The 26,819-nt window shown below is 34.0% G+C and overlaps 1 protein-coding gene across 1 annotated transcript in view; it reads left to right on the top strand.

The window, feature by feature from the left end:
- MMP14 (Matrix metalloproteinase-14) overlaps positions 1-17,255 on the top strand; it is a gene marked incomplete at both ends in the record, with an annotated part of 42,191 nt that extends 24,936 nt beyond the window's left edge. Inside the window, 4 exons of the mRNA XM_051218985.1 lie at positions 4,341-4,453; positions 11,816-11,981; positions 14,109-14,402; positions 17,140-17,255. Of these exons, the coding sequence (XP_051069187.1) occupies positions 4,341-4,453; positions 11,816-11,981; positions 14,109-14,402; positions 17,140-17,255 (689 nt within the window). The remainder of the gene's footprint in view (positions 1-4,340; positions 4,454-11,815; positions 11,982-14,108; positions 14,403-17,139) is intronic.
- Between the last annotated feature and the right edge of the window lie 9,564 nt (positions 17,256-26,819).

The raw sequence follows: 26,819 nt of genomic DNA on the forward strand, positions 1-26,819 counted from the left end.
TTAAAACAATTATTAGGTTGCTTGATATTCGATAATTTTTTAAAATTATAATTGGGGAAGTGTTCAAATTACAGGTAACATTTAATTTTAAAGTAGTAACATTAAAATTCATGAAATAAACACACTTTCATTTTCATAGCTGACATTGTGTTGTTGATTTGATTATTCTAGATCTTTATGACAGAAATGATTCATATTTATGTTATGTTTTATTGAAGAAGTGTGATTTAACATAATTATTTGATTGAATTGTATCATTGCATTTATCATTTGATGATAAATATGAAAGAAGTAGAAATGAAAATCATTCATACAGTGTCATAAACACATTAAGGATAAGATTTTAATTCGATGTTCATGGTATATTTATTCAGCTATCTTAATGTAGATATAATAGTTTTACCTATTTATAAAGTTGTCATTTGAAATTTTGTTTATTATAAGATATGGAGGGAAAATTCTACTGGGATTATCGGTCACATTTTCCATGTTGAAGTAATAAGGTTTATCCTAATATTTTCACAAGAGACAATTGTTCCTAATTGTAGATATGGGAAGTGGATTCTTTAACAAGAATTACACTTCAGTATCTAGTACTTATTCACTGAATCAAAGGGAAAACGACTGAAAATACTTGATGTAACATATTACTTGAACATTGGGTTTGTGACTAATAACTTCATCGAAAAATCCCTATTTAAAAATTTTACAAAAGCTAGTAGGGTAGAAACTCTACCTGTAGCTATTCTAGAGTTACTGCCGGCCCCAAGCCCGGATAAAAGGGAGTTGGGAATGGAGGTCGGTAACCTCATTCCGTAGAAAAAAACAGACCAGAATAAACAAATTAAATTATTTAAACTCTGACCAAAAAGTTGAAGGAAGAATTATAACGCCTCATCGTGAAAGCCGAGATTCTTCGGAAATCATGAGGCCGATTCCCCTTCTAATAATCAGTGCAGCAAATAATATAGGTACATGGAATGTCCAAACAATGTGGGAGACCGGGAGGACCAACTAAATAGCTGCGGGAATGAGGGGATACAGTTTGGCGGTTCTTGGGATCAGTGAAATCAAATAAACACAAGCTGGACAGAAAAGGGTAAATTCAGTAGAGATGCTACTGTACTGCGGTCACGAAGAAGCAAATGCTCCACACACTTAGGGGTCGCTCTGATGCTGTCCAAAGAAGCACTAACTGCCCTTATAGGATGGCAATCTCATGGATCCTGAATCATCGAAGCATCCTCCTAAACAAAGGAGAAGGGAATTACAATGAACGATATCCAACGTTATACACCCACCAATGATGGCAACGACAACAATAAAGATCAGTTCTATGAGAGGCTGAAATCGATCATAGCGAAGTGTCAAGGAAAGGACCTGTAAGAAAGCAACAGGACCTGACAGTATACCAGCAGGAGCGCTAAAGTCAGACACAGAAGCAACTGCAAAGATGCTCAATATTCTATCCGGGAAGATTTGAGAGGAATGAGACTGTCACTGACAGACTGGAAAGAAGGATACTTCATCAAGATACCAAGGGAAGGAGATCTGAGCAAATGTGAGAACTAAAGAGGCATCACACTACTACCGGTACAAGGAAAAGTTTTCAACAGTGTTGCTGAAACTGATAAAAGATTCAATAAACGTTCAAATTCGGGATCAACGGATCAGATTCCGTAAGGACTGGTCGTGCACAGGCCAAATTTGCAACACTAAGGATCATCGTTGAACAATCAACTGAATTGAACTCATCACTGTACATTGACTGGGTTATAAAAATCCTCTTATCTAACGGGAAGCATGGGAAACAATGGACAATCTGCATGCAACTAGACCCAGCCTTTCTATCTCATACACACGAACGAAAGCAGGTCAATAAAGCCACTCTAACAGGAGCCTCTTCATCAGTAGGCCTCTACATACACAAGGGAAAAAGCAAGATCCTCAAATGCAACACGGAGACTACCAACCGAATCACATTTGATGGAGCAACTCTAGAAAGTTTCACGTATCTGTGTAGCATCATCGATAAGCAAGGAGGATCTGATGCAGACGTAAAGGCGAGGACTGGCAAAGTAAGGGCTGCATTCCTACAACTGAAGAACATATGGAGCTTCAAACAACCGTTAGTCAATATCAAAGTCACAACTTCAAGACAGTTCTACTATACGGATCTGAAACTTGGTAAACTACCACAACCATCATTAAAACAGTACTAGTATTTATAAACAATAGTCTACGTAAGATACTCACTGTTTGTTGGTCGGATACCATCAGAAACAGCCTACCGTGGGACAGAATAAACCAGATTCCTGATAAGGAAATCAGAAAAAGAAGCTGCAAGTTGATAAGATATACATTGAGGAAACCATCAAACTTAATCACAATGCAAGCTCTAACTTGGAATCCTAAAAGGAGATGGAAAAGAGCAAACCCAAAGAACACAATGTGTCGAAAATTGAAAGCAGACATGAAAAGGATAAATAGCGATTGGAAAAAGCTGGAAATGATTACCCAGGGCAAAATTGGGTGGAGAATGCTAGTGGGTGGCCTCTGCCCCTACACGAGAAGTAACAGGCAGATCACATAAAATATCATAATGAAAATCAGTAAAATTTTAATAAGAAGTCAAATCTCGCTAACAGTTACATAAGAATTAAGGGAAGAGTGTTGTAATTATGTGAGAGCGAAAGTTCGAAAACCTTTGTTGTTTTCGTCTTTGTGTTTGTTATTGACAACAAAGCTGTATTGGGGAAGCTTGTATTTTGGTTGAATTACAAATTCTTTTATTTCATCTGTATTTTTATGTGATCTTATTGGGTTTTTTACACCAAATTTACTCCAAATCATACCCATTCTTTCTTTCTAATGCATTATACATGAAGTGAATAAGCCTTATTTTTACACTGCTGCTTTTTTTTCAATGAATATGATCTTTTGGCTATACTCGAAAGTAACTTCACATTAAGAAACCAAATTTGATGATCACAATTATTTATTTCATGTGTATAAGACTGTGAAGAGATAAATCATTTTACTGTCACATCTAATTAGAAATGTTCGGAATACTAATATCCTAAGCTTGCTGCTGAAGTGATCTGTTCCAAAAATAATTAACTAATAGAAAGTTCAAGTCCAAATAAAAAATCAATGCTCACATTACTACATATCTATCATATATTGGGATTGGCTGTAGTTAGCTCTTTTCCCTTGCCTTCATTATTCCATTTCTATCACATTGATATTGTGTTTCTTAGGAATTTAAAAGTAATTGTTCATAATTTACCGACAGAAGATAAATAATTATTTATACTTTATAAAACTATTTTGAGATAATAACAAAGTTTGACTCATGGTTCAATATTATACGTTAGTGCTAAGAATAAATCAAAGAGAAGAACAGACCTTGTTCATCACTAATATAAACGTTGACGTCTACAAATGGCCTTACGGGAAACTTAAGATACCGATGATATGTTAATATAATCTTCGTTATATGTTTCAGTCTACTCTGTTCATATTAGTGTTAAACTTATTCACTGTAGTGTTATGAAACCCACAAAAATGACACTGATAAAGAAAAAGCTAATGGCCGTTTAGGAATTATAGTATTCATTGTACCAATTTTTAACCTATCACTAGTTAGATGAAACACTATGCAATATAAATAATAGCACACTTTTTTAAAATAGTAAATTATATTAAATCCATTTTACAGTAACTATTTCGTTGTTCTAGGAACTTTTACTCAACATATCTAGGAATTCCGATAGTTGAGATCATGAATCAATTGAAGCTAGACCATCAAGGAAAACCTGGAAGCACTGGACGACCGTTTCGTCCTATTATGGGACTCCTCTACGATCCCGCCTCGCGAGATTGCAATCCAGGACCTATCAATCTCGCGCCAGGAGCCTAACCAACTAGACCACTGAGCCGGCATCCATTGGTGTTAATGTCTAACTTCAACCAATCCACGAAGTTGAGCCACCGTACACCATTGTCTTCAGTGAGTTGATATCTCACAACAGACCAGGTTAAACTCCACTGATCAGTGCTTCTTATTAGAACTCCAGGAAATACGTCTTGAAGTCAGTCACTAGTGAGCATATGTCGATTAATATCAGAAGGGGTTTTTGCAGACATTATAGTAATTTCAATATTTGAGATCATGGGTCAATTGAAGCTAGACCACCAATATCCACAAAAACCCTTTCTGATATCTAGGAATGATGGTTAATCATCTTACATACACTATTATTTATCCTATGAAAAGATATTATGTATACATATGAACTAAAAATGATTTTCTTAATTTCTTTTTATAATTTACTTAGCACCTGTAACTACAGAAGCTCCAAAACGTGAGAATGTTTTCGATTTTTGTAATATCAGTGTTGATGCAATTATTAAAATTCGTAATTTAGAATTGTATGTTTTTAAAGGAGAAGTAAGTTTAGTTCAAGTTTCATTTTAAAAAAAGTCTTTTCAAAAACTACAATACTATTGATAATCTTTTTTTATCAGAATGGGTTTTGTGGAGATTTTTAGAAATTTCACAAGTTGAAATCATGAGCCAATTGAAGCTAGACCACCATGGAAAACCTGGAAGCACTGGACGGCCGTTTCGTCCTAGTACGGGATTCCTCAGCAGTGTGCATCCACGCACCCGCCCCCGCGGGATTCGAACCCAGGACCTACTGGCTTCGCGCGCGAGTACTTAACCTTTAAACCACTGAGCCGGCATCCAACGGTGTTAATGTCTAACTTCAACCAATCCACGAAGTTGCACCACCGTACACCATTGTCTTCAGTGAGCTCCTATCTCACAACAGACCTGGTTGAACTCCACTGGTAACGACTTCTCACTAGAACTCCAGAAGTGTCTCCTGAAGTGAGCAGGTGATTATTATTATCAGAATGGGTTTTGTGGAGATTTTTAGAAATTTCACAAGTTGAAATCATGAACGCACTGCTGAGGAGTCCCATACTAGGACGAAACGGCCGTCCAGTGCTTCCAGGTTTCCCATGGTGGTCTAGCTTCAATTGGCTCATGATTTCAACTTGTGAAATCTTTTTTTTCTTAAGAAAAAGAGAATCCAATAAAGGAAATTTTCTTTTCGACGGAATCATTTACTGTACATTCGTATATAGAGTTATCTGGAAAATATGTATGTATAGGAGGATAGAAAAGACTACATCACAAAAATGGATTTGAGACTAAATAACAAATGATGTACGTACTAAACAAGGGGTAAGGAAGAAAGTAGTTTATGAGTCAGCTAATAGTCCAATTGACAGATATGATGAAAAACGACAAACAAAAAGGTCATGATAATAAACTGAATAATAATCATAAAAAATTGTATAAGGGTAATAATAATAATTGACCAAAGTTTAAAATACAAAACAGTAATTTAAAAAATTCAATAATAATCAAATAAAAGTGCAAAAAGACATGCAAAAATAAGCCCCAGAAACATACCTATCAAGCCATATATTTCTTCGATGACTTTGATTATTACCCTGAAGAAGTCCAGACAAGTTAGCTGGACGAAACGTTGGAATTATTTAAATTTCAATCGCTGAGATTATTTCGGATATAATTTTCACATATAATGATACCTATCAAGGGAATTAGGGCCAACGAATGATGAGAGGTTGGACGGATTGTTTCTGTACGCAAAGTTCAGGCTTGAGTTCGTGAATTGCCAGTGCCTCAGCAGTGCATAAAATATTGATTCGATACCCCTTTGATCCAGTTCCTTTGACTCTGTAGATCACTTTAAAAGAAGAATCTTTTGGAGCGATGTGTCCACAATAAATTAAATACTCATGTATAGAACTAGTAATTTTCTTCCTTACCCCCTGATAAGTACGTAACCTCATTTGTTATTTAGTCTTGAATCCATTTTATGATGCAATCTTTTCTATCCTCCTATCGACATATATTTTCCATATAAATATATATATGAATGTACAGTTTAATTAAATGATTTCGTCGAAAAGAAAATTCTCTTCACTGAATCTTGTGCGCGCTAATTTCAAAAAGGGCAGTGAATTTTGTACTTGTGGTGATTATACTTGCTTTTGGTACTTATTGCACTAAAAAGCATTCTTGGTCGACTTTAACTAAGAGTTCTTTGGTTAAAGTTTGAAATTTTTTGCTACATTTTGTCCTGAGTACCTGGTTTTAGTCCTTGACTAACACTTGTGTTCACATTGTTATCATTTTTTGTTTTTAAACCTTTTAAATCGAATTACAATGGTTGGTAAGACTCACAAATGTGGGCAACCAAACTGTTTGTTCCCTGTGGAAGAGGGGATGCAGTGTGACGAATGCCATAAGTGGTTCCACAAAATGTGCACCCGCTTAAGTCCCACCCCATACAAAAGATGCTCGAAGCCTAACTCACATTGGCTTTGCATGTTTTGCTGTGCCAACAAGGCATTACTAATACAGGAGGCTATGAGCCTGTTGGCTTTGGCCTGTAAAAAGAAGGATGGCATATGCGCCGACAACACGGGCACTGACAGCGACGAATGTGTCAGTGTAGTACCTGCTGTTACGCGACGCCTCAAACAACCGACTCTGACTGACGTAAAAGTGGAATCTTCGTTGACATTAACAGGGGGAGTAGTACCACCTGGTACTGACATTGTTAATAATGCACCTTTAATGGGAACCAAAGATCTGGATAAAACAGTCACCGTTCCAAATAGTCCCAGTGTTATGAGGGATGAAAAATGGACTACGGTACGTAGGAAACGAAACGAAAAGAAAAAAGCTGTAAGCAGTACACAGGTAGTTAGTAACTCACTGGTGGACCCAAATTGTGAGCCACAAATTGCACTACCAAAATCTGAAGGTAAGAGTGAAACCCATCCTGGCGTGACTGAGAAGAAAAATCTAATAACATCGAATATTATTGTGAGCAAATTGCGGGAGTCAAACGACCCTGATCCGAAAATTAGACACGCGCATGACTTAGAAAAGCTAGGAGAATACATTCGTAGTATTTTACCAGATAACTCCAAAGGAGTTCAGGTCAAAAAATTGGTAAGAATAGGCAAGAGGACCGAGGACAATGTTGAACCCCGTCCATGCAGACTCCTTAAGGTAATCCTAGGATCGGAGAAGCAACGGGATCTCTTGTTAAGTAGCGCTCGTTGTCACGACAATTCTGACATCCGAGTTAGACCTGACATGTCTCTCGAAGATAGAATAAAAAGGAAGAAAGCACTAACTGAACTTGAAACCCGTCGGCAAAACGGCGAGGAAAATCTCCGACCAGTGGGTTTTCGGATAGTCAGGTCTTGGAAGCGAATGCTACCAAGGCCTGTGTGGATAGGCTGTTCTACTTAGGAGTTTTATATGCCAACGCTCGTAGTTTACGAAATAAGTTCTATGAACTAGAAGCACTAGTAGACAGGTTAAAGCCACTCATAGTAGCAGTGACAGAAACTTGGTTAGTCCATGACTTAGACATTACTCCAGAATTATCCTGATACCATTGCATCAGGAGTGATAGGCATAGATGTAGAAAAGGAGGCGGCGTCCTGTTATATATAGCCAATGGCATAAATATCCGCTCCTCTACTAGCGAATCCCATGATAGCGGCACTTGTGAAGTCATTAGCTGTAAGTTGGCAATAGGATGTAGTACATTTATGCTAGGTGTCATCTATCGGAGCCCAATCTGCTTAGCTGATGACTTTGTTTTAGAGCACATTCATCTTTGGAGTGATAATACCAGGTGCTTGATAATAGGAGACTTTAACGCACCTGATATTAGTTGGACTGATATGACCACAGAAGGATCTATAAACTCCTTTGATAGTAGGTTACTGATAACAATAATGGAGCATGCACTAGTGCAGCATGTATCCCAACCCACACGTTTTGGTGTTAACCAGGGTTCTTCTCTGCTGGACTTGGTAATCACTCATGAGACTGAGGATATTGTCGACTTAAATATTCTTCCATCGTTAGTAAACAGCGATCACGCTGTTTTGTCATTCGCGTTTAGAACTAGGGAGATGTTATACGATCAGGTTACACCGCGCCCAAATGTATGGAAAGCTAACATATCAGCCATTCAGGAATGCGCTGCTAAGACAGATTGGTTAGTAGATACTAGCATATCGGTTGAAGAAGCATGGTCTGTATTTAAAGGTAAATTTAGACTAGTTACGTCCCCGTTCATACCATACCTGGTACCGCGAAGACCGAATAATAGTCCACCATGGATAACTAAAACGGTCAGGAAACTCCTTAGAAAAAGGAAGAATCACTGGAATATGTTCATCTCTACTGGCTTAGAACAATACAGATCCAGTTATTGTAAGATTAGGAATGCCTGTAAAGCGTTAATAAGCAAGACTAGACATTTATACGAAAAACAATTGGTTAGGGATTCTAGATATAGTCCGAAACGGTTATTCTCGTATATAAAAAGGCGAACTAAGAAAAGCGATGGAATTCCATCACTTTCGATACGAGACAATCCGTTAATCTTAACAGAGAATGATGCCGAAAAAGCTGAAGCTTTATCGGAATATTTTAGTAAAGTGTTTTCTATCGGTAATGAGGAACGACCAATGATTCATCGTGACCGTGACGGCTCGCTGATGGATCCTGTAGTCATTGAGAAAGATACTGTTTTAAGGCTACTTCAGCATCTCAAACCTGATAAGTCCAGTGGTCCCGATGATATTTATCCTAGGATTATGAAAGCCATATCAGATGAAATTGCTGAACCATTAGCGATACTATTCGACATGTCTCTGAGACAGTCCAGACTTCCTAGAGACTGGAAAGACGCCATAATAAGTCCGGTGTATAAGGCTGGGAGTAGGGATTTAGTTAGTAACTATAGACCCGTTAGCTTAACTAGTGCAGTTGTGAAACTGATGGAGAAAATCATTCGGATAGCTGTTATAAACTATGTTGAAGGGCAAAATCTTTTCTCCAGGGAACAACATGGTTTTCGGAAAGGCCTATCTTGCTTGACAAATCTTCTCATTGCACGAGAAGATTGGGCTGCGGCAAAGGATTGGAATGCTCCTGTGGATGTAATTTTCATAGATCTAAGTAAAGCCTTTGATAAGGTTTCACACTCTGGTCTTAAATTCAAACTGGAACGTTTTGGAATCCATAACACAGTCGCCGATTGGATAAGTAACTTTCTCCATGACAGGAGACAAAGGGTAAGGGTTAATGGGGCTCTCTCCTCGTGGGTACCTGTAAAAAGTGGGGTTCCCCAAGGCACAATCCTAGGTCCTCTTCTCTTTTTACGTTATGTAAATGAATTGCCAACTGTAGCAAAATCATCCGTTCTACTCTTCGCTGATGACATAAAGATTTGGAGACCCATACATAGTATGTCGGATAGAATAGTATTACAGGACGGTCTTAGCTCATTGGTGGCATGGTTAGACAGGTGGTCACTAGAAGTAAATCCTAATAAGAGTGTAGTGATGCAGTTAAATAACTCTGATGAATCGCATGACTATACACTACGTGGATTCGTGCTACCCAAAGCAAGAAACTATAAAGACTTAGGAGTTATATTAAGCAATGATCTCAAAACGACTAGTCACTGTAAGGCTGCTGCTGCAAAAGGCTATAGGGTATTATGGTCAATTCGTAGGTCTTTTCAGTATTTAGATGATGAAATGTTTGGATTACTATACCCGATTTATGTGCGACCACATTTAGAATACGGGATTCAAGCAGCGAGTCCTTGTTTCAAATATGAAGCAGATATGCTAGAAAGAGTCCAACGACGAGCTACTAAGATGGTACAAGGTCTAGCTGGCCTATCTTATGAAGACAGACTGAGACACCTTAACTTATTTCCGTTATCTTACCGTAGAGTACGGGGTGATCTAATATTGGCTTATCGTATACTGAACGATGACCTTGGTATTAACATGTCTTATCTTTTGCTTCCGTCGAGAACCGATCATTTGAGAGGACATTCGAAGAAAGTTCAAAAACCGAGATCAAACCGTTTACGTCTGGAGTTCCGTTTCTCGCACCGAGTATTGAATTACTGGAATTCCCTACCGGAACACGTAATATCAGCACGTTCTGTTAATATATTCAAAACGAGATTGGACCTCCACAGTATTACAAACTGCAAGGATTAATATAGGTCGACAGACCTCCTGTCCTTATTACTGAAGACTGAATTCTCCTTTTCTCATTCAATGACATTATGGGTCATTTTTTTCTTAAGTTTATGCGTTACATAAGTCAGGATAAAAAAGAATATTAGGCGAGATTCTAATTTATGGACGACCTTTGAACGAATTTTAAGTGACTTTGAGAATATTAGACAATCAGCGAACAGTAAGTATAGAGTAAAAATATATCATACAAAACCAAGGAAATATAAAACAAACACAAAATGATCTGAATATAGAATAACAATTGATAGTTAATTCCAAAAGAATTTCCTTTACGAAAATCTGAACAACTATGAAAAATGTTTAGTGGTCCGTAATCTGACTCCAATTAGATTATATGTTGATCGCTATTGAATGATTGCTATCGAAATATATATGTCACCTATCCTCGTATATTTCATCAACTTAAATCGCGTTGATGAATAATGGAATTAAATAAGTGAAATACGAGAATGGATTTCCGATTACATATATTTTGTACACTTATTGATCTGGGCAGGCAATCTGAGGAATGAGGCGAAGGAAGCGACGAGAATTGAGTGGAGCGAAATGACGCGCGATGGAGAAGGCATGTAAGCCAACTCCAATATTTATAGTCACACAAAATTAACTTACAGATACGTGATGAGTATGATGAGAAATGAACACACATATGTTCATATAAAAACAGTCAGCATTGATAAGTGAATAATTAACAAGTTTAAAACGGGACTCACGAAGAATGAATACATTAGCCTGTTCGGAAGCTAGAATAAGCTAATATGGGCTTAACATAGCAACTGACACTACAAATGAATATGTAGTGGTTTAATTAGATAAGAACATTTTAAATCATCTGGACTATGTATAATGTTATTTTTTTAAAACACTACTTTAGTAAATAATTCAAGCAGTCACATAAAGATGTAAAAAATCAGATTTGCCAAAAGATGACAATAGTCAATATAAATCATATCTAACTAACTATAAATGTTTCAAGAACAATGAATTATGCCTATAATTAATAGGACACTCTATTTTGAATATATTTAGCTCAGCCGAATACTTTAATTTGTGTTATATTCTGTGAAATGGATGTTTTGTTTGCAAAGCTTTCATCATCGTTCTTGGGAACATCATTATGTGAAGTGTCATGTTATATATACAAGTGTAATAATAACTTCCTCGTTTTGAAGTTAGTGTAAAGCGATTTGTTTGGAATTAACAACTACTGACTAATACTCGAACCAGTCAACTCAATACACATGAAAATCATCATAAGTTTTATCAATTCAGGGTGACGCTACAAGTTCACTGTTACTTCTAGAATCATTTTAAAAGTTAAATATGAAAGAAGAGACTTTAAACCTTATGGTTTCATTTAATGCACTAACAGCTCACAAATTCATAGATAAGAATGACGACATAGATAACGCGTAAAAGTACGAAAGTTAACATTGTATTAAATGTTCAGTCCAGGTACATATAAGCCAAGCATACTCTCCTGGACAGTTTATTAAAATCAAAGACTATGATACAAAATTTTATCAACAAAAATTATGATGAATAAGCAGAAAACATTTATACAAATTAATTCTAAGTAATGCTAAATATCATTTCATTTTTCTTAATCTTAAAGTGGCAATGGCGAGTAACATGGTCAAAAACTGTAACAACATGGATTACCTATCAATTTCGTGACGGTCCAGCAAAAATAACTTATTACTGGCCTGCATTACCTAAATACGTTGATTACATTAATGCTGGTATTGAACGCCATGATGCAGCTATTTATATTTTTCGAGGTAATTTTTAACTGTTTTCATTGAACAACTGGTTTTAGTCAAATTGTATGACTTAGTATTTTTTTATTTACTTTTCAACAAACCTAGAAATCTAAAATCGTTTGTGTTGGGGAAATTCAGAAAACTCCTCGAAAAAAAAGCCAAAAAGGCTCTGAAAACATTAAGAAGCATCTTATCATCACTCAGTAGAAGTGTTTTCAGAATCATCTAGAAAGTGAAAAGTCACATGTCGCGTTTCTGATTATGTGGTCAACTATACTGCTACTGTGTTTAGTAGCGTTCCAGAATTTCCCAGAAACTCAAGGCCATCTAAAACACTATAAAAGCCACAGATTTTCTGTACATAAACGGACCTTTTGGAGTAAAGCGTTTCTTCCATATTTCGCGCCTTTTCTCTCGTGTTGCTGTGTAGATATAGCCTGAGGGTTACTAGAAGAGCTTATGAACCGAATCTAGAGTTCAATTAGAAGACTTATCAGTTTGTAAAGTGATTTTATTATTGAACATTTGAAACTGATATCAATTAGCTCAATATTTATTGGTGATATCATTTACTTTTTAGATAATGTTGTCATCACAAATATTCGATTTAATCTGATAATATTTTTGTGTACTAGATACATTTCTTTCATATAGTGAAAAGTACTTTTTGTTTGATGAATCTGTGAAAAAGAGAAGAAACTCCAAACATTGTGAACTAACTTTAATCAATTTATCATGTGAACGAAAATAATATTACTGTTTAAACTTTATCATACCGGCTACCATATCTAATCTTCTCCTTGAGTTCTGAATCAAAAAAGCATGGAGAATGAAAAGTAACTGATTATATTATCTTAGCCTAAACTAGAAGATTCATATGTTGTGATATGATTCAGAGTTTAGATTGATAGAAGAAACAAGATCCAAATATGCGATGAAGCATTCAACTAACTGATCATCAAAAGTTTGATTATAATTCCTAAAAATTAGATTTCATTAAATCACCTTTTTAGTATCCGTAACTCTACTTGGTAGATATAACCGACCATTAAATCCCCACTGTCATTTATCTTTTTTAAAGTACTCGATAATCAAATGTTTCGTACATAAGTAGTTGAATTAACCCAGATAGAGGTTGTTATAACTCGTGACTGCAGATTAGACGGCAGCGTATTGTCGATCGGACCAAAGACGCGTAAACACGTAAGAATGGCCTAGAGTTCCGATTGGTCCCGCTTCCCTGTCTAGCCCAGCCAGTTGAGTCCAGAAACACAAGTCTCAGCCTTTGAGATATGAATCATTATATTTCAAGCATACTGAGTTTATATACCAACCAAACCGACCACAACGTACCAATAAAATATGAAGCAACATTTGAACAACAATTAGCCAGCTTTGGCTGTGAATGAGGGAGGTAGCGATCGACAGACAGGGAATAATTCATGAATGGTAAATCGTATAATAATAGTTCATAGGTCAAAATAAAGCTCACAATAAGAGAGACATGAATATGAATAGTTTAGTTACATAACAATTATACGATAAAAATATACTCATAGTATTGGTCCATAAATGGATCCCGAAAATTACCATTCATTATCCTTATCGGGATAAAACAGAGGTTGATTTGAAAGATTCAGTCATTGGATTATTTACATGGAATTTCATTTGCTCAAATCGTTTCACAATGAACTTTATTTGTTATCTTTTGAATAGCAAAAGTATGCTTAAGAAAACATAGGTGCTAAACCAATTATTTGAAAGTAATATAGATTAGTAAAATTCCAAAGATATTTTAAGTATTGTTAGTACCAAAGAGTTGTTCCAGTTATTTGATTGAATACATAGGTTATGTAGAGCTTTTGTTAGTTCAACGCTTTAATAGTCAGAAAACACTTTTTGTTCATTAAAACATTGTAAAGATGAGTAAATTCTAATTGAACATCTCAGCTATTGCTACAATTAACTGTACTCATAATATTGTAACTAAAACTTAGAACAAGAATACTAGTTGAAACTTGGAGCTCATCAAAACAAACAAACAAAGTGTTGAATTGTGTACAGAAAATCTAGACTTATTTAATTATAACTTTCATAAAACTAACTTGATTTTATTTGCTTTTTTTAATCCAACATTGATTGCAGATAAAAAATTCTGGCTACTTCTGGATAATATGAGAATGAAACCTGGATTTCCAAGTGATGGATTACCTCTAACTAATCTTGGACTTCCATCGTACCTGGAACGTGTAGACAGTGTATTTTTATGGGGAGAAAATCAAGCAATTTATATCTTCGCTGGAAAATATTACTGGCGCTTGGATGAGAATTCTGGTCCATTTGGCAAAGTAATTAATAGTCCGGACTATCCTCGTCTGATAGAAGATACATGGCAGGGAGTTCCTGTTCCTACACAAGCTGCATTTACCGGTCTCAATGGTAATTTATTTGTTCACATATTTATTCCTTATTGTGATTAGATATCTCTTAGCGATAATAATTATTTCCTTCTAAAAGATTATAAAATTTTTTAATGAGCAGAAAATGACCAGTAACAGTCAACTGCAGGTAACTGTATACTTTTTCTTTCATTCCGTCCTGCTGGTCTTATCGTAAACATATTTATACTCCGATGTACCATTTTATTGTTTTAGATATAGTGTACACTACTGATTTTGTAGACTCTACATTAATTTGTATTTGACATCTGATTCTTCAAACGATCGTTTATCCGTCCTGTAGTACAAGAGTAGATGAAATAAATGCTATTCAGTGAAAGTGGTTGATGAACTTAATTAAATAGAGTTAATAGTCATCAGCCACCATTTACTGTAGATCACCAGGTGGCGATTCGCTCATCAAATTTATTTCATTTTCATGAGCTACTGAAATCCTGACCAGTAGTACGGTTTTTAATTCCAAGCCACTTTTCGCTTGAGCGTTTTGTTTGATACTTAACAAATTATAGTAATTCAGTATATGATTGTCTAAAACCTCTGTTCAAGGTTATAACTCAGTGCCTAAAAATGGGCCGTCCCAAGTCTAATTTTTGAAGAAACAAACAAGAGTTCAGTTGTTATGTGCGCACAAATCGAGTCACTTAAACTAGTGCTTACGCTGTAACTTGATGAGTAGAATTTTTCCAACATTAAATGACTAAAAAAACATGGAATCACTCACTACCCAGCGATCAATCACTCGAATTTTAATATTAATTTCTTCGTAAGTGATAAGTGAGTTCAAAATTAGACATTTCACAATCTAGTAAACTTACGATTTATTATAAAACTAAATAACCGTTCGTTGAGATGGATACACTTTGTTAAATGACCAAACCTAATTTTAATTTTATTCAATCCACCAATTGTTATATCCAGATATTATACAAATGAATAGCACAGAGGGATTTGCATCTCAACCTACCTGATATTGTTTCATATTTAAAATCCAATTACATATTTATGTGTAAATAGATTTTATTATTTTAAAGTTATACTCATATTGGTCTGAACTAATATCTTATCACTGTGAGATCTGTATGCTTACTGTAAACTAACTCTTAGAGGTGATCTGTAATTATTTAATTCATATCTATCTAATATTGATTGAGTTTGATGAAATCTATGGTTTATTAGTCAATCGATTATTTATCAAATATTAATCTTAATATGATTAAATAATTAGTTAGTATACTATCATAAAGTGAACGGTATTAACGGTATTAATATTCAGATCTACTCATCAGTTAGTAGATACCATTATCGTCTCCCTTTATTTAATTGCTTTACAAAGTCATTAGTAGCAATAATACTGAATTAAAGTTACAAAACTAAACCAATAATGTCTATGTTATTATTCTGTAAACATAACAAAGTCTCTTAGAGATTAAATGTGACTAAAGGATAATTTATTCTGTAAATAATAAATTAATTAATTGTTATATGATTAAATAATAACAAACCGGTAGTTCACTTCAGTTGAACATCATAGTAGAAATTAAATTTTTTCTAATATTATTCAGCCAAACATCTTGTTGAATTATCTTTAAACTTCTTTGATGACACAATGAGTTTCTTTCGCTATGTGAAGACTTGAAAGAAAACAACACATTAAAGTTCAGTAAGCTATTAGTTAAGAAATCATGAACGAATTAAAGATAGAAATTGAAGGTTACATTTTTCCCTATAATTCCTAGCAGACTGAGTATTCGTATTCTTTTACCTTGAATAAAAGATTTCTTTAGCATTCTATGCTATGTGTTTATTTATCAGTTATTACTTATACACATATGATTTTTTTCCGATTCTGCGTGTGATATCTAATAATACAACTTAGCATTGAATCGACAAACTAGACTCAATAAATCACTAGGTAAATAACTCAGATACTGAATGTCTGACCAATAATGAAGTACCATACATGGTCCAGATAGTAATTTATTAACACATGTAGAAGCACTAGCTTAACTTTAATTTAGTTGGAAACTATATTTCACGTAAGCTAACATGAATTTAACCTTTTTTGTAGCTTAATTCGTAATTACTGATATGAATTATTGATATGAATTCCCCAGGTAACTTATGGTTATTAAAGTAAATTCAGTTTATTTGAAGTAAAATAATTTATCAGAAGGGGTTTGTGGAGATTTTAGAAATTTCACAGATTGAAATCATGAGTCAATTGAAGTCAGACCACTATGGAAAACCTGGAAGCACCCCTTCTGATAATAATCATTTGCTCACTAGTGACTGACTTCAAGAGATACTCCTGGAGTTCTAGTGAGAAGTCGTTACCAGTGGAGTTCAACCAGGTCTGTTGTGAGATAGTAACTCACTGAAGACAATGGTATACGGTGGCGCAACTTCGTGGATTAGTTGAAGTTAGACATTAACACCGTTGGATGCTGGCTCAGTGGTCTAGTTGGGTAAGCGCCTGGTGCGAGACCGATAGGTCCTGGGTTCGAACCTCGCGGGGTGCAGGATCGTGGATGCGCACTGCTGAGGAGTCCCATACGAGGACGAAACGGCCGTCAAGTGCTCCCAGGTTTTCCATGGTGGTCTAGCTTCAATTGACTCATGATTTCAATCTGTAAAATAATTTAATTGACTTTATTTTTTCTGTACTTCATAAAATTGAATAAATATCTCTTTTCTTTGTTTTTTTTTAAAAAAAATAGATGAAACTTTATTTTTTGAAGGTACAAACTACTATGTATTCGATAATATAGCAATGCGTACACGTCCTGGATATCCAAAACAAGCCTCATTAGGTATACTTGGTTGTATGAAATGATTAAGAAATAACTGAATTGAAACAGAAGAAGAAGAAGAAGAAGAAGAAGAAGAAGAAGAAGAAGAAGGAGAAAACATTACATCATTACAAACCATTAGCAATATTAAAACTAAAGTTCATTTTGAATTTCAATCAATTGTTTTTACTCATTAATTTTATATGTTTATATGTCAATTTTGAACAGAAACTGTGTAATAAATCCTAGTTTATTCAAATTAACTTAAAACTTTATATCACTTTTTTTAGAAATATAAGAATTTATGTATACCCTACATGAGAAAATGAAAAAAGGTTATCACTTTTACATCAATAATTACCAAAACTATGAAGAGAAACATCTGAATCATAAGTAAAAAGGAAAACTAGCAAGAATTCCATATACATATACATATACATATATATATGCTTTGTAAGTTATTGTATTCATAATTAACTTGACATGCCTCTTTTGTGAATTGGATTACCTTTCAAGGTGAGACTATAATTTATGGACGACCTTTGACTGACGCTAGACTGACCTTGAGAGTGTCCAACTGATAACTAGAACCAAATGAGGGTTATAAATTAGTGTGAGGAATTCGAATTATGATTTACAGTTGATGGTTAACGTTAGGAATTAGATTTAAGGTTTTCATCACGAACTGACATTAGCTATAATGCCAAAACTCTATCCAGAGAAATAGATGAATGAATTTTGCGCCAAAATCCAAAACCTGTTATATTACACCTGATTGGTTGGTCCATAAATTATGGTTTCGCCCCTCTCAATTTTATTTATTATTCTTCATATAATAAAAGATTTCCTTGATGAGGTAGATTTTAAATAGTTTGACTAGAAAATTTCAATCAACTTCTCTTTAACACATCTACCTATCTTTACATATGAACCTGTGAAATGTCTTTTTCTGTTCGTTTTTTTTTTAATTTTCAATATTTTCTTTAATTCCTTAGTCATTTTTTTCTTGTTTTGAGGACTTTCATTCGTGAACATTCTGGAAAATTAAAGCAGTTATAATACTAATTACCTTGAAAGTAACCATACGATTTGTAGTTATTACTGTTGTTAATAATATCATAACTATCAAACTATTACAACTGTGAATATAACGAGCGATTCTAATTGTTATGAATTTAATCTTGTAATGGTTTGAATTATTCTATGATTGATATTGTTGACTAAATTTTGATCAGTATCCGTTGTCATATGTGTGTTCTTTACAGATTACTTTTACATAGCCATTTTTTCACAAGTTTACATAAAACAGATGGAATGTGACTAAAAGTGGAATTCAGAACGTATGTTATGTCCATATTTTGGACGGGAATCGACTATTGGAAGAAGATACACTTGGGTGAGCATAGGACAAAACGCGCGTCCACATTCCACCTATTCTATATAAAATCTGTTGTTAGCGTTACCGTCATTATTATTATTATTTATATCGCGAACGAACAAGAAGGCTTTAGGTTCAAGACTTACATAAAAAGTTATATACAGGTGTATATGCACACGAACTCATACATATGCACAACAGACAGTGGTCATTTAGTACATCAAGTATGAGGGAATGCAGTAAATTCATTGTATAAAACTTGTAAATGAATATTTAACAATTATAAAGTTTTCTAATACGTATTCGAAAATACAAGTACGCTTCAGAAAGTCATTTCTTTTGTGGATGTCGTTAACGGCAAAATTGAAGTGTGCAGAAAAATCACCAAATTATTATATTTTATTAGTTGGAGTACTTTATCAAACTGTTTTTAACTGATTAACTCCCATAGCTCAACTGATAGATTTTTAGGCATACAACCTGGAGGTTTTTCAAGGGAACCAACTCTAAACTAAGCTTTTACTTGGTCTTGCTTATCACCAGCGTCATCATCGTATAAGTAAACAGTGAATGATAAGTATTTTGCCTTAGCCTGTGGTTAAGATTTCCCTGACTTTATATTAAGGAATTGTGAGAGTTGTACACGACAACTAGTAGCCTGAGAATTTCAGTTAATCTTGTGTTATTTCCAGCTCGTTAATCACATAATGGTGTCATGCTGGTTACATATATAGGTTGAAATCCAAATGATTTCGCAATAATATCAATACTTTTCTGTTTTCACTGGTTATCCAGAGAAAATCATTGTGTGTTGTAAACCGATTTAAAATTACACAATAATATATTATATGTTTTGAACAGTTTCAGAAACTGTTCATCTGGATGGTATCGAAAGATTTAGATATTCCAATTTCGATCACTCAATGTAATTACCAAATAAACCATATCATCTTAACGTGGATATTTTACATTGTATAGCTTATATCACTCCTGATATTAGTTTGACAATCACTGAAAACCATGAATTACTGGTCAGTTGTTTCCCCCTAGTATGGGACTTCGCAGCTGTGCACATCTATGAATCTATTGAAAATCAAACCTCGTGGAGTGCTTGATCATTTAGACAACTGGGCCAACGTCGAATGGTTCACATTTTTAACTTCAATTCGAACAATTGTCATAAAAAAAGCAACTGCTTTTATGTCGGTATTTAAGTGACGAAAAGTTTATGATGTTTATCAAACTGTTCGAAATAAACCTGGAAAATACATAAGATTAGTGTCTTAACTTCTGAAACCTATCACTGAGGTATACGTCCAACCTTGAGAAGTATTGTTTTTTGACAGTCACACCGGTGTCATTTTAAATGGTGATATTGTTTGCAAACAGAAATGGGTCATATATATATTTACCAGTCACTTGATTGCTATCCGTTTCTTACTTCTTGGTCGATGATCAATATTGAGTGATCACTAGTTAGAAGTTAGCAGTCCAGTCATTCGACACCTAAATAATGTACATTCTTTTCGCTGCATATTGTCAGCAACCACGATATCTCTGATTCGGCTTTTTGTAACTTGTACAACGAAATGTTGTACACTTTTCATAAACGCACCTGAATATATTATGCGAATAATAGCCATGATGATGTATTAAAACTAACAAAACTGCATAACTTGTTGAAATATCTAGATGACAGGAACAGGTAGCCCGGATGTTCAAGTAGGTCGCTCTGAGGCTTTCTAATAACAGTCTTAAACCAATAAATATTGACGCTCATATCACTAATGTAAACGATTGAATTGCGAAAGTAACGGACAAAGTTTGATTAGCATCAAAACCTGAGAAACGTAAAAACTGTGCAGTCTCATGGTCATTTAATGTATCTTAAATTCAAATTTAAAAGTACATTCTTAAAATCATACAAAAATCAAGATAAATGATGTATATCTAGATCGATATATTAAGGCCCATCATTTCTTATACATTAAACGACTAATAATAACATGAATTTATTCCCCTGAGGGATCTCAGTAGGAAAATATGTCTATAATACAGTGTTGTATGATAATTATAAATAAATGTTCAATTCAGTCGCACTTGTTACTTGTTTCAAAACGCTAACATAAGCTACTTTGATTATTTAAACTCCTTAAGACATTCTCACTTCCGATTCATCCAATTTAAATTGTTTGCAATAAAATGACGATCCAACCATTTCATTAGAGCAAACAGTCTTCATAATAGCATCACCATCAGTTTTTCTCTCCGTATCTGCACTTTTTGCCATTTTTATGTGTTGTGCTATACTACTTTTTGTCACACAGTAGCCTCAATGTATCCGACCAATTTTATGTCCTGAGAACAGAAACGTATGAAGTTTTTTCGTACCAACAAATTACTTACTCATTAATTTGACATTTCAGCTCGATCTTTGTGCTTGAGATAGTAGTTTTTCCCTTAATTTATTATATGGTCTTTTTGGCATATATTTGGTGAATCTGTGTGCTATTTTTGAATCATCTACCTAGTTCCAAAACATTGTGCTTGACTTATTTTTATTAGTCGTTAATATCTTCGGTTGACAGAGTTTTGTTCTGTCTTCCAATCTATATTACATGTTGTGATTATTTCCAAGGGTATACTTTCATTTCTTTTATATGCTTCTGATGGCATAATCAACTCTTTGACACTTAACAATAAGGGGTTTTTCAATTCTTAGTCTATATGTTGTAAGCCATAATGGTACTGCATTTCAACATGAATCTCATCATTTTAGTTCAAAATTGATAAAATGTTTTCGAAATACATTGAAAAACAAAATACGTCTTAAATACTTATTGACTTCCAGGACAATCTTCCGTAGGATTTACATCAAAAATACCGAATTAACTTTATCTCACAAAATGAAGAAAAGCGGATGATGACCACCTTTCAGACTGAGTTGTTCAAAGGCATGCTTGTATGTTTGATATGCATCTCCGTGCCTTTTTTAATTGGTTGGTAATAGATAGCTGAATGCCTTAAAGTATTACTACGATCAGTCACCTTTTACAATTTTTTGTTTTCCCTAAAATTTGAAAATATTCTTACCTTATGACTTGAAAATTTTGAAATATAAGCAATTGAATTGTTAAATATTTAATAAGAATTACAGAAGCTAATTATGCTTATTTAAAATCATTCAATTTGTACTTATAACTGTATAAATTTTTTTCATGGGAAATTATTACTTACTTACTTACGCCTGTTACTCCTCGTGGAGGAGCCTAAGCCATCCACCAGCACTCTCCATCCAACTCTGTCCTCGGCAATTCTTTCCAACTCTTTCCAGTTGTCATTCATCCTTTTCATATCTGCTTCTATTTCCCGACGTAATGTGTTCTTTGGCTTTCCTATTTTCTGTTTCCCTTCAGGGTTTCAAGTTAGAACTTGCCTCGTGATGAATTTTGATGAGTTCCTCAATGTATTTCCAAAGTACGTCCATCGTCTTTTCCTAATTTCCTCTGCAGTTGTAAGCTGGTTTATTCTCTCTCATAGTAGTCTGTTGCTGATGGCATCGGGCCAATGGATGTTGAGTATCTTGCATAGACAACTATTTATAAATACATGTATCTTCTTCATGATGGTTGTAGTCGTTCTCCAAGTTTCAGATCCGTACAGTAGAACTGTCTTGATGTTGGTATTGAAGATTCTGAATTTGATATTGATTGACAATTGTTTTGAGTTCCATATGTTTTTCAATTGTAGGGATGCAGTCCTTACTTTGCCAATCCTCGCCTGCATTGATTCTCTTTGCTTATCGATGATGCTTCCGAAATAATTCCTAATAGAAAGAAATTGAATTACTGAGATCATTTCTAATAACATGTAAAGCTTATAAAATATTGCGGTTAATATAGACAATTTTCTGATATACAAGTGGTTACAAATATTCATTTGTAAAAGAAGATAGTTCAGTGATAAGAACTTTCATTTTGAAAATACTAATCATTAAATTTGTACAATTGTATTAATATTTAATATTTTTTACATATCCAAGTATAGAGTACAAGTTACGTAATACTATTCAAAGTAATGATAATGTGAAAATAATGTATTTCAGTTTGAAAGCTATCTGTACACTTAAATATAAAGAAATTGAAGAACAAGTGACAATAACTACTTGTAAAACTAAGTGTCCTAGGAGCATATCAGAATGACAGTTTGGTTATGGATCTTTTGAATATTGATATCAGGTTTGAATTAGTAAATTGTATGTAGCGTCAGCATTGATCCAGTTATCCTGAAGGAAGTTTCCGGCGGCTTTACGTGACTAAAGTTGAACATATGTTCGATAACTGAGTTGCTGGGTGATTCACACTCCTTTTAGATAGTAGCCCTCTAGAAAACGCCTAGAAAATAAACTTATATGGCAACTGAAACGTGTTTTACTGAAGTAAGTAAACTAATAAATACTCAGTAAGGTGGCTTAAAGAGCCAATTTATCCATTACACTGCTCAGAATGATGTGCTAACTGGAAGAAATCCAGTGCTATGATGAATAAAATATTCTTATCAGGAATACCGACAGTTAGTTTCTCGTGGTTTCACTTGCTGTATCCATTTTGAACCAAATATCTATGAACGAAATCTTTCTGAAGTTGTTCAGATGCTTCCAATTTTATGTTTTGGTTTTCGGTTACTCTGGATGAACTTAATAGCCAATTATTCTCCATAAGTGTCCATCGACTGTTTTCAATTTATCACCTATTGTGTTCTCTATACATATAGGTCTAGGCCTCGAGGTTGAAGATTGGTTTGAATTTCTCTTTATACTCAATGGAACCCAAATTTTGAAATTCACATACTACACATTCCAGATTGACTTTGAATATATCGATATTTATAAATAACTATCTAATCCTTATTTCAGAAATAATTCAAAAGAATAAAATTCTAAGTTTCCCTTCGATTCTATTATGAATTTTATTAACTTTCTATAATTATTCAGTTTATATAGGATCCTATTATGATTACATTGAAATCAACACCAAATTATATTCATTTATTCTTTAAGCAAAAATGAAAATGGATAGTAAATCATAATGTATAACCACCAAAATTAACTGATCAATTGAAATCTTAACTATCATTAGAAAGATTTAAATGACTAATATTTATGAGATATTTACATTAATATTCTGTTTTATTATATTATTTATTTATTTATTTTAACACATAGATATTGTTATAAGGAGGCAACAAATACATATGCACCACACAAATCTCATTCGAAATGTGTGAGGGCTGTGATACTGCCCGGCTGCCCAGACCGAAACAGGTGGTTTTCTTAGGGGGCCACACCCCGAGCCTTCGACCTGAAGGTCTGATCCACAAGGCAGTGGAGCATCGTAAGGAGATGCAGTCCCATGGAAGCCGGTGACCAACGATTGGTTCATACGCCATTTGTTCCCACAGGATACTGGAGCCCAAGTGCACCATCGGTTCGAAATCCGGTTAAAGCGCCGGACATTCGCTTTTTGTCCTCCCATTTTCGTAAACAACACCCCTGCCACAAGTAGGCAGTGAGTAGGACTTCCCTGTCAGAGGCTATATACGCGTGGTTATGTGAGAGCATTTCGAGAGGGAGTACGGACTCTCCCCACTCTTGGCCGTACTAGGGCATTTGGGGGCATTATATTATTATCATATTACCATATATGAATAATAAACTTAAGAACATCAAATGAATTCAGGAAACATAACTTTGAACCATCTCTTTTCATATTTTATATTCTAGTTTTCATTATTTTATGTTCTTAAACACTTGGAAACAATATATCACTGAAAATAAATAAATTGTCTGAGTATATGAATAGTAATCAATAAGTAAAGAAAGAAAGAAAAAAGAAAGAAAGGAGGAAGGAATAAAAGCAGAAATAATAAATAAATTCAAGGTGAAGTTTTAAAATAAATATTTTATTTTTTTCTTTGATTATATATGTACACATAATAAGAATGTAAATAATAAAGTATGAGAGAATTTATTATGCATCTGATTTTCTGTTTATAAGATAATTCTATAATTAAGTAAATAGAATTAGATGAATATACCATTTATGAGTTAAATGATAATTGCTAGACAATAATCATTGACTTAGTTACTAAAGTAAAATCCTTGAAATTTGTCGGCAATATTAATGGCGACATGAATGGTCAATCAAATTTAATTTCATTAAATCACTTATGAAAATCCCTAACTAATCTGTTAACTGCCACCCCCCCTTTTTTTGTTTAATTACTTTCTATATTAAAATGTTAGTTAAAAATTTACTGAGATGAAAATGATTTAATTAAGAATTTTTTCTAAAATTAAAGTATTTGGAGCCATATATGAAAAATTGGTCTTTGTAGAGTAACACTTCCTTAATAAATATTTGTGATGTAAACTTACTACTATTACTTTATTAGAAAGGGAAAGAATGCAAACAATTAATACTTTTTATGAAAGATAATGATTGTAATTAATATTAGGATCTATGAAGTGCATTTCACAATATTTGAGGCACTCCAGTTCCATATATCAGCATCTCAGTGTTGATACATACTCCATACCTGAAACATAGTACATTTCACTTTAAACGCTGAATGCGCTATCTTAAATATGACAAAATGTGTCTAATGAACTCAATCGTTAGCCAAAATCGACCCCTTTCATACAACGTGTGAAGTATGTCTGCATAAAGACAATCTAGGAAGAATGGATATGACAACAATTCAGTCGACAGTAGATAGATGAAAATTTCAATGATCTAGAATAAATACCCTAAACTTTGCTAGTTGAAAGCATTTAACTGAAAGCCAAAAATTTAATTTCTATATTTATGAACAATCGACAATTCAGAATATTGGTGGAGTTGTGTCGTTCATTATTATTATCTCATATATTACTATATTATAAGTTAGGGTTTTACAAAGTCATGAACTAATTTCCAGTTTGTAGATTCGTGGAGATTGTAGTACATTCACAGTTGAATTCACGAGTCAATTTAAGCAAGATCACCACTGAAAAATTGGAAGCACTGGACGACTGTTTCATGCTAGTATGGAACTCCTCATCAGTGTGCACCTACGACACCTCGTGTGAGACTCGAACCTAGGACCTGCGGTCTCGCATGAGAACACCTAACCTCTAGAAAACTGAGCCGGCATTCATCAGTGTTAATGTCTAACTTTAACTAATTTTTAGTTGTTAAAATGAAAGAAGATGAATCTCAGTAGATATACGTTGTACAGTGATACGGTGTGACTAAACTTTCGTAGCTCACTTGACCCATTTATTGATGTGATCCCTCGTAATAATCTGATAAAGAGTGATGGCCAGAAAAATAGGTTTTTCATCTAATAAAATTGCATGCTTATGTACAAAATTCCAATGCATAAATAACATGAATAAACTTTATAAACGATTGGTCATAATCACTTTTGTAGGCCACTCATTCTCCAATAGACTGAGTACCAACGGTTAGGCTTTATTCCGAACCGTCATGTTATATCATCGATTTCAAAGTTAAAATCATTCAGAAATGTCATTCACCGTTAAATTTATCAACACTTGTCAACTATTAAATAGTGAGTACTAATGAAGGAATTAGACTATATTCTTAACCAAATTAAATGATTGGATATTTTCTAAGAAAAAATCTCATTTGATAACTCACGTAATATAAATTAAAATGAACAATAGAATGAGAGAATTGTTTACTTTATCCTTTCTAGGCTCCTCCTTGTGTAGACAGACAATAGGATCCTCTAGTGATTATACTTTATTTATGCTATAAACATGTTACAGTGATTAATTTGTACACAATTTCAATTAGTCTCACACAAAAAAAGAAAATATGAGTTTCAATGAGAATAAAATATCGTAGGGACGGATACATGAATACTCATTGATTGATATACCTTAAAAACGGGCCAAAACACTTGAAGTTCTATCAGTAGTTAACCGGGTAATGCCATGACTTCACGGACCCCACTCTAATGACTTTTTTAAATTATTAGCCTTCTATTCTTTTTATATTTTCATTTCAAATTTAGTTCTGTATAGTGAATATGTTTCATTCATTTAACTTAGTGATTTTCAGTTGATAAAATTAACTAGGTTTTTTTATTCTTTCTTTCTTTCTTCATACAACAATAAAATGACAAATTTAGAGATTCATCGAAGTTTCAATTCAATTTGTTT

Source organism: Schistosoma haematobium, chromosome 3, assembly GCF_000699445.3.
Source record: "Schistosoma haematobium chromosome 3, whole genome shotgun sequence".
NCBI classification, from domain to species: Eukaryota; Metazoa; Platyhelminthes; class Trematoda; order Strigeidida; family Schistosomatidae; genus Schistosoma; species Schistosoma haematobium.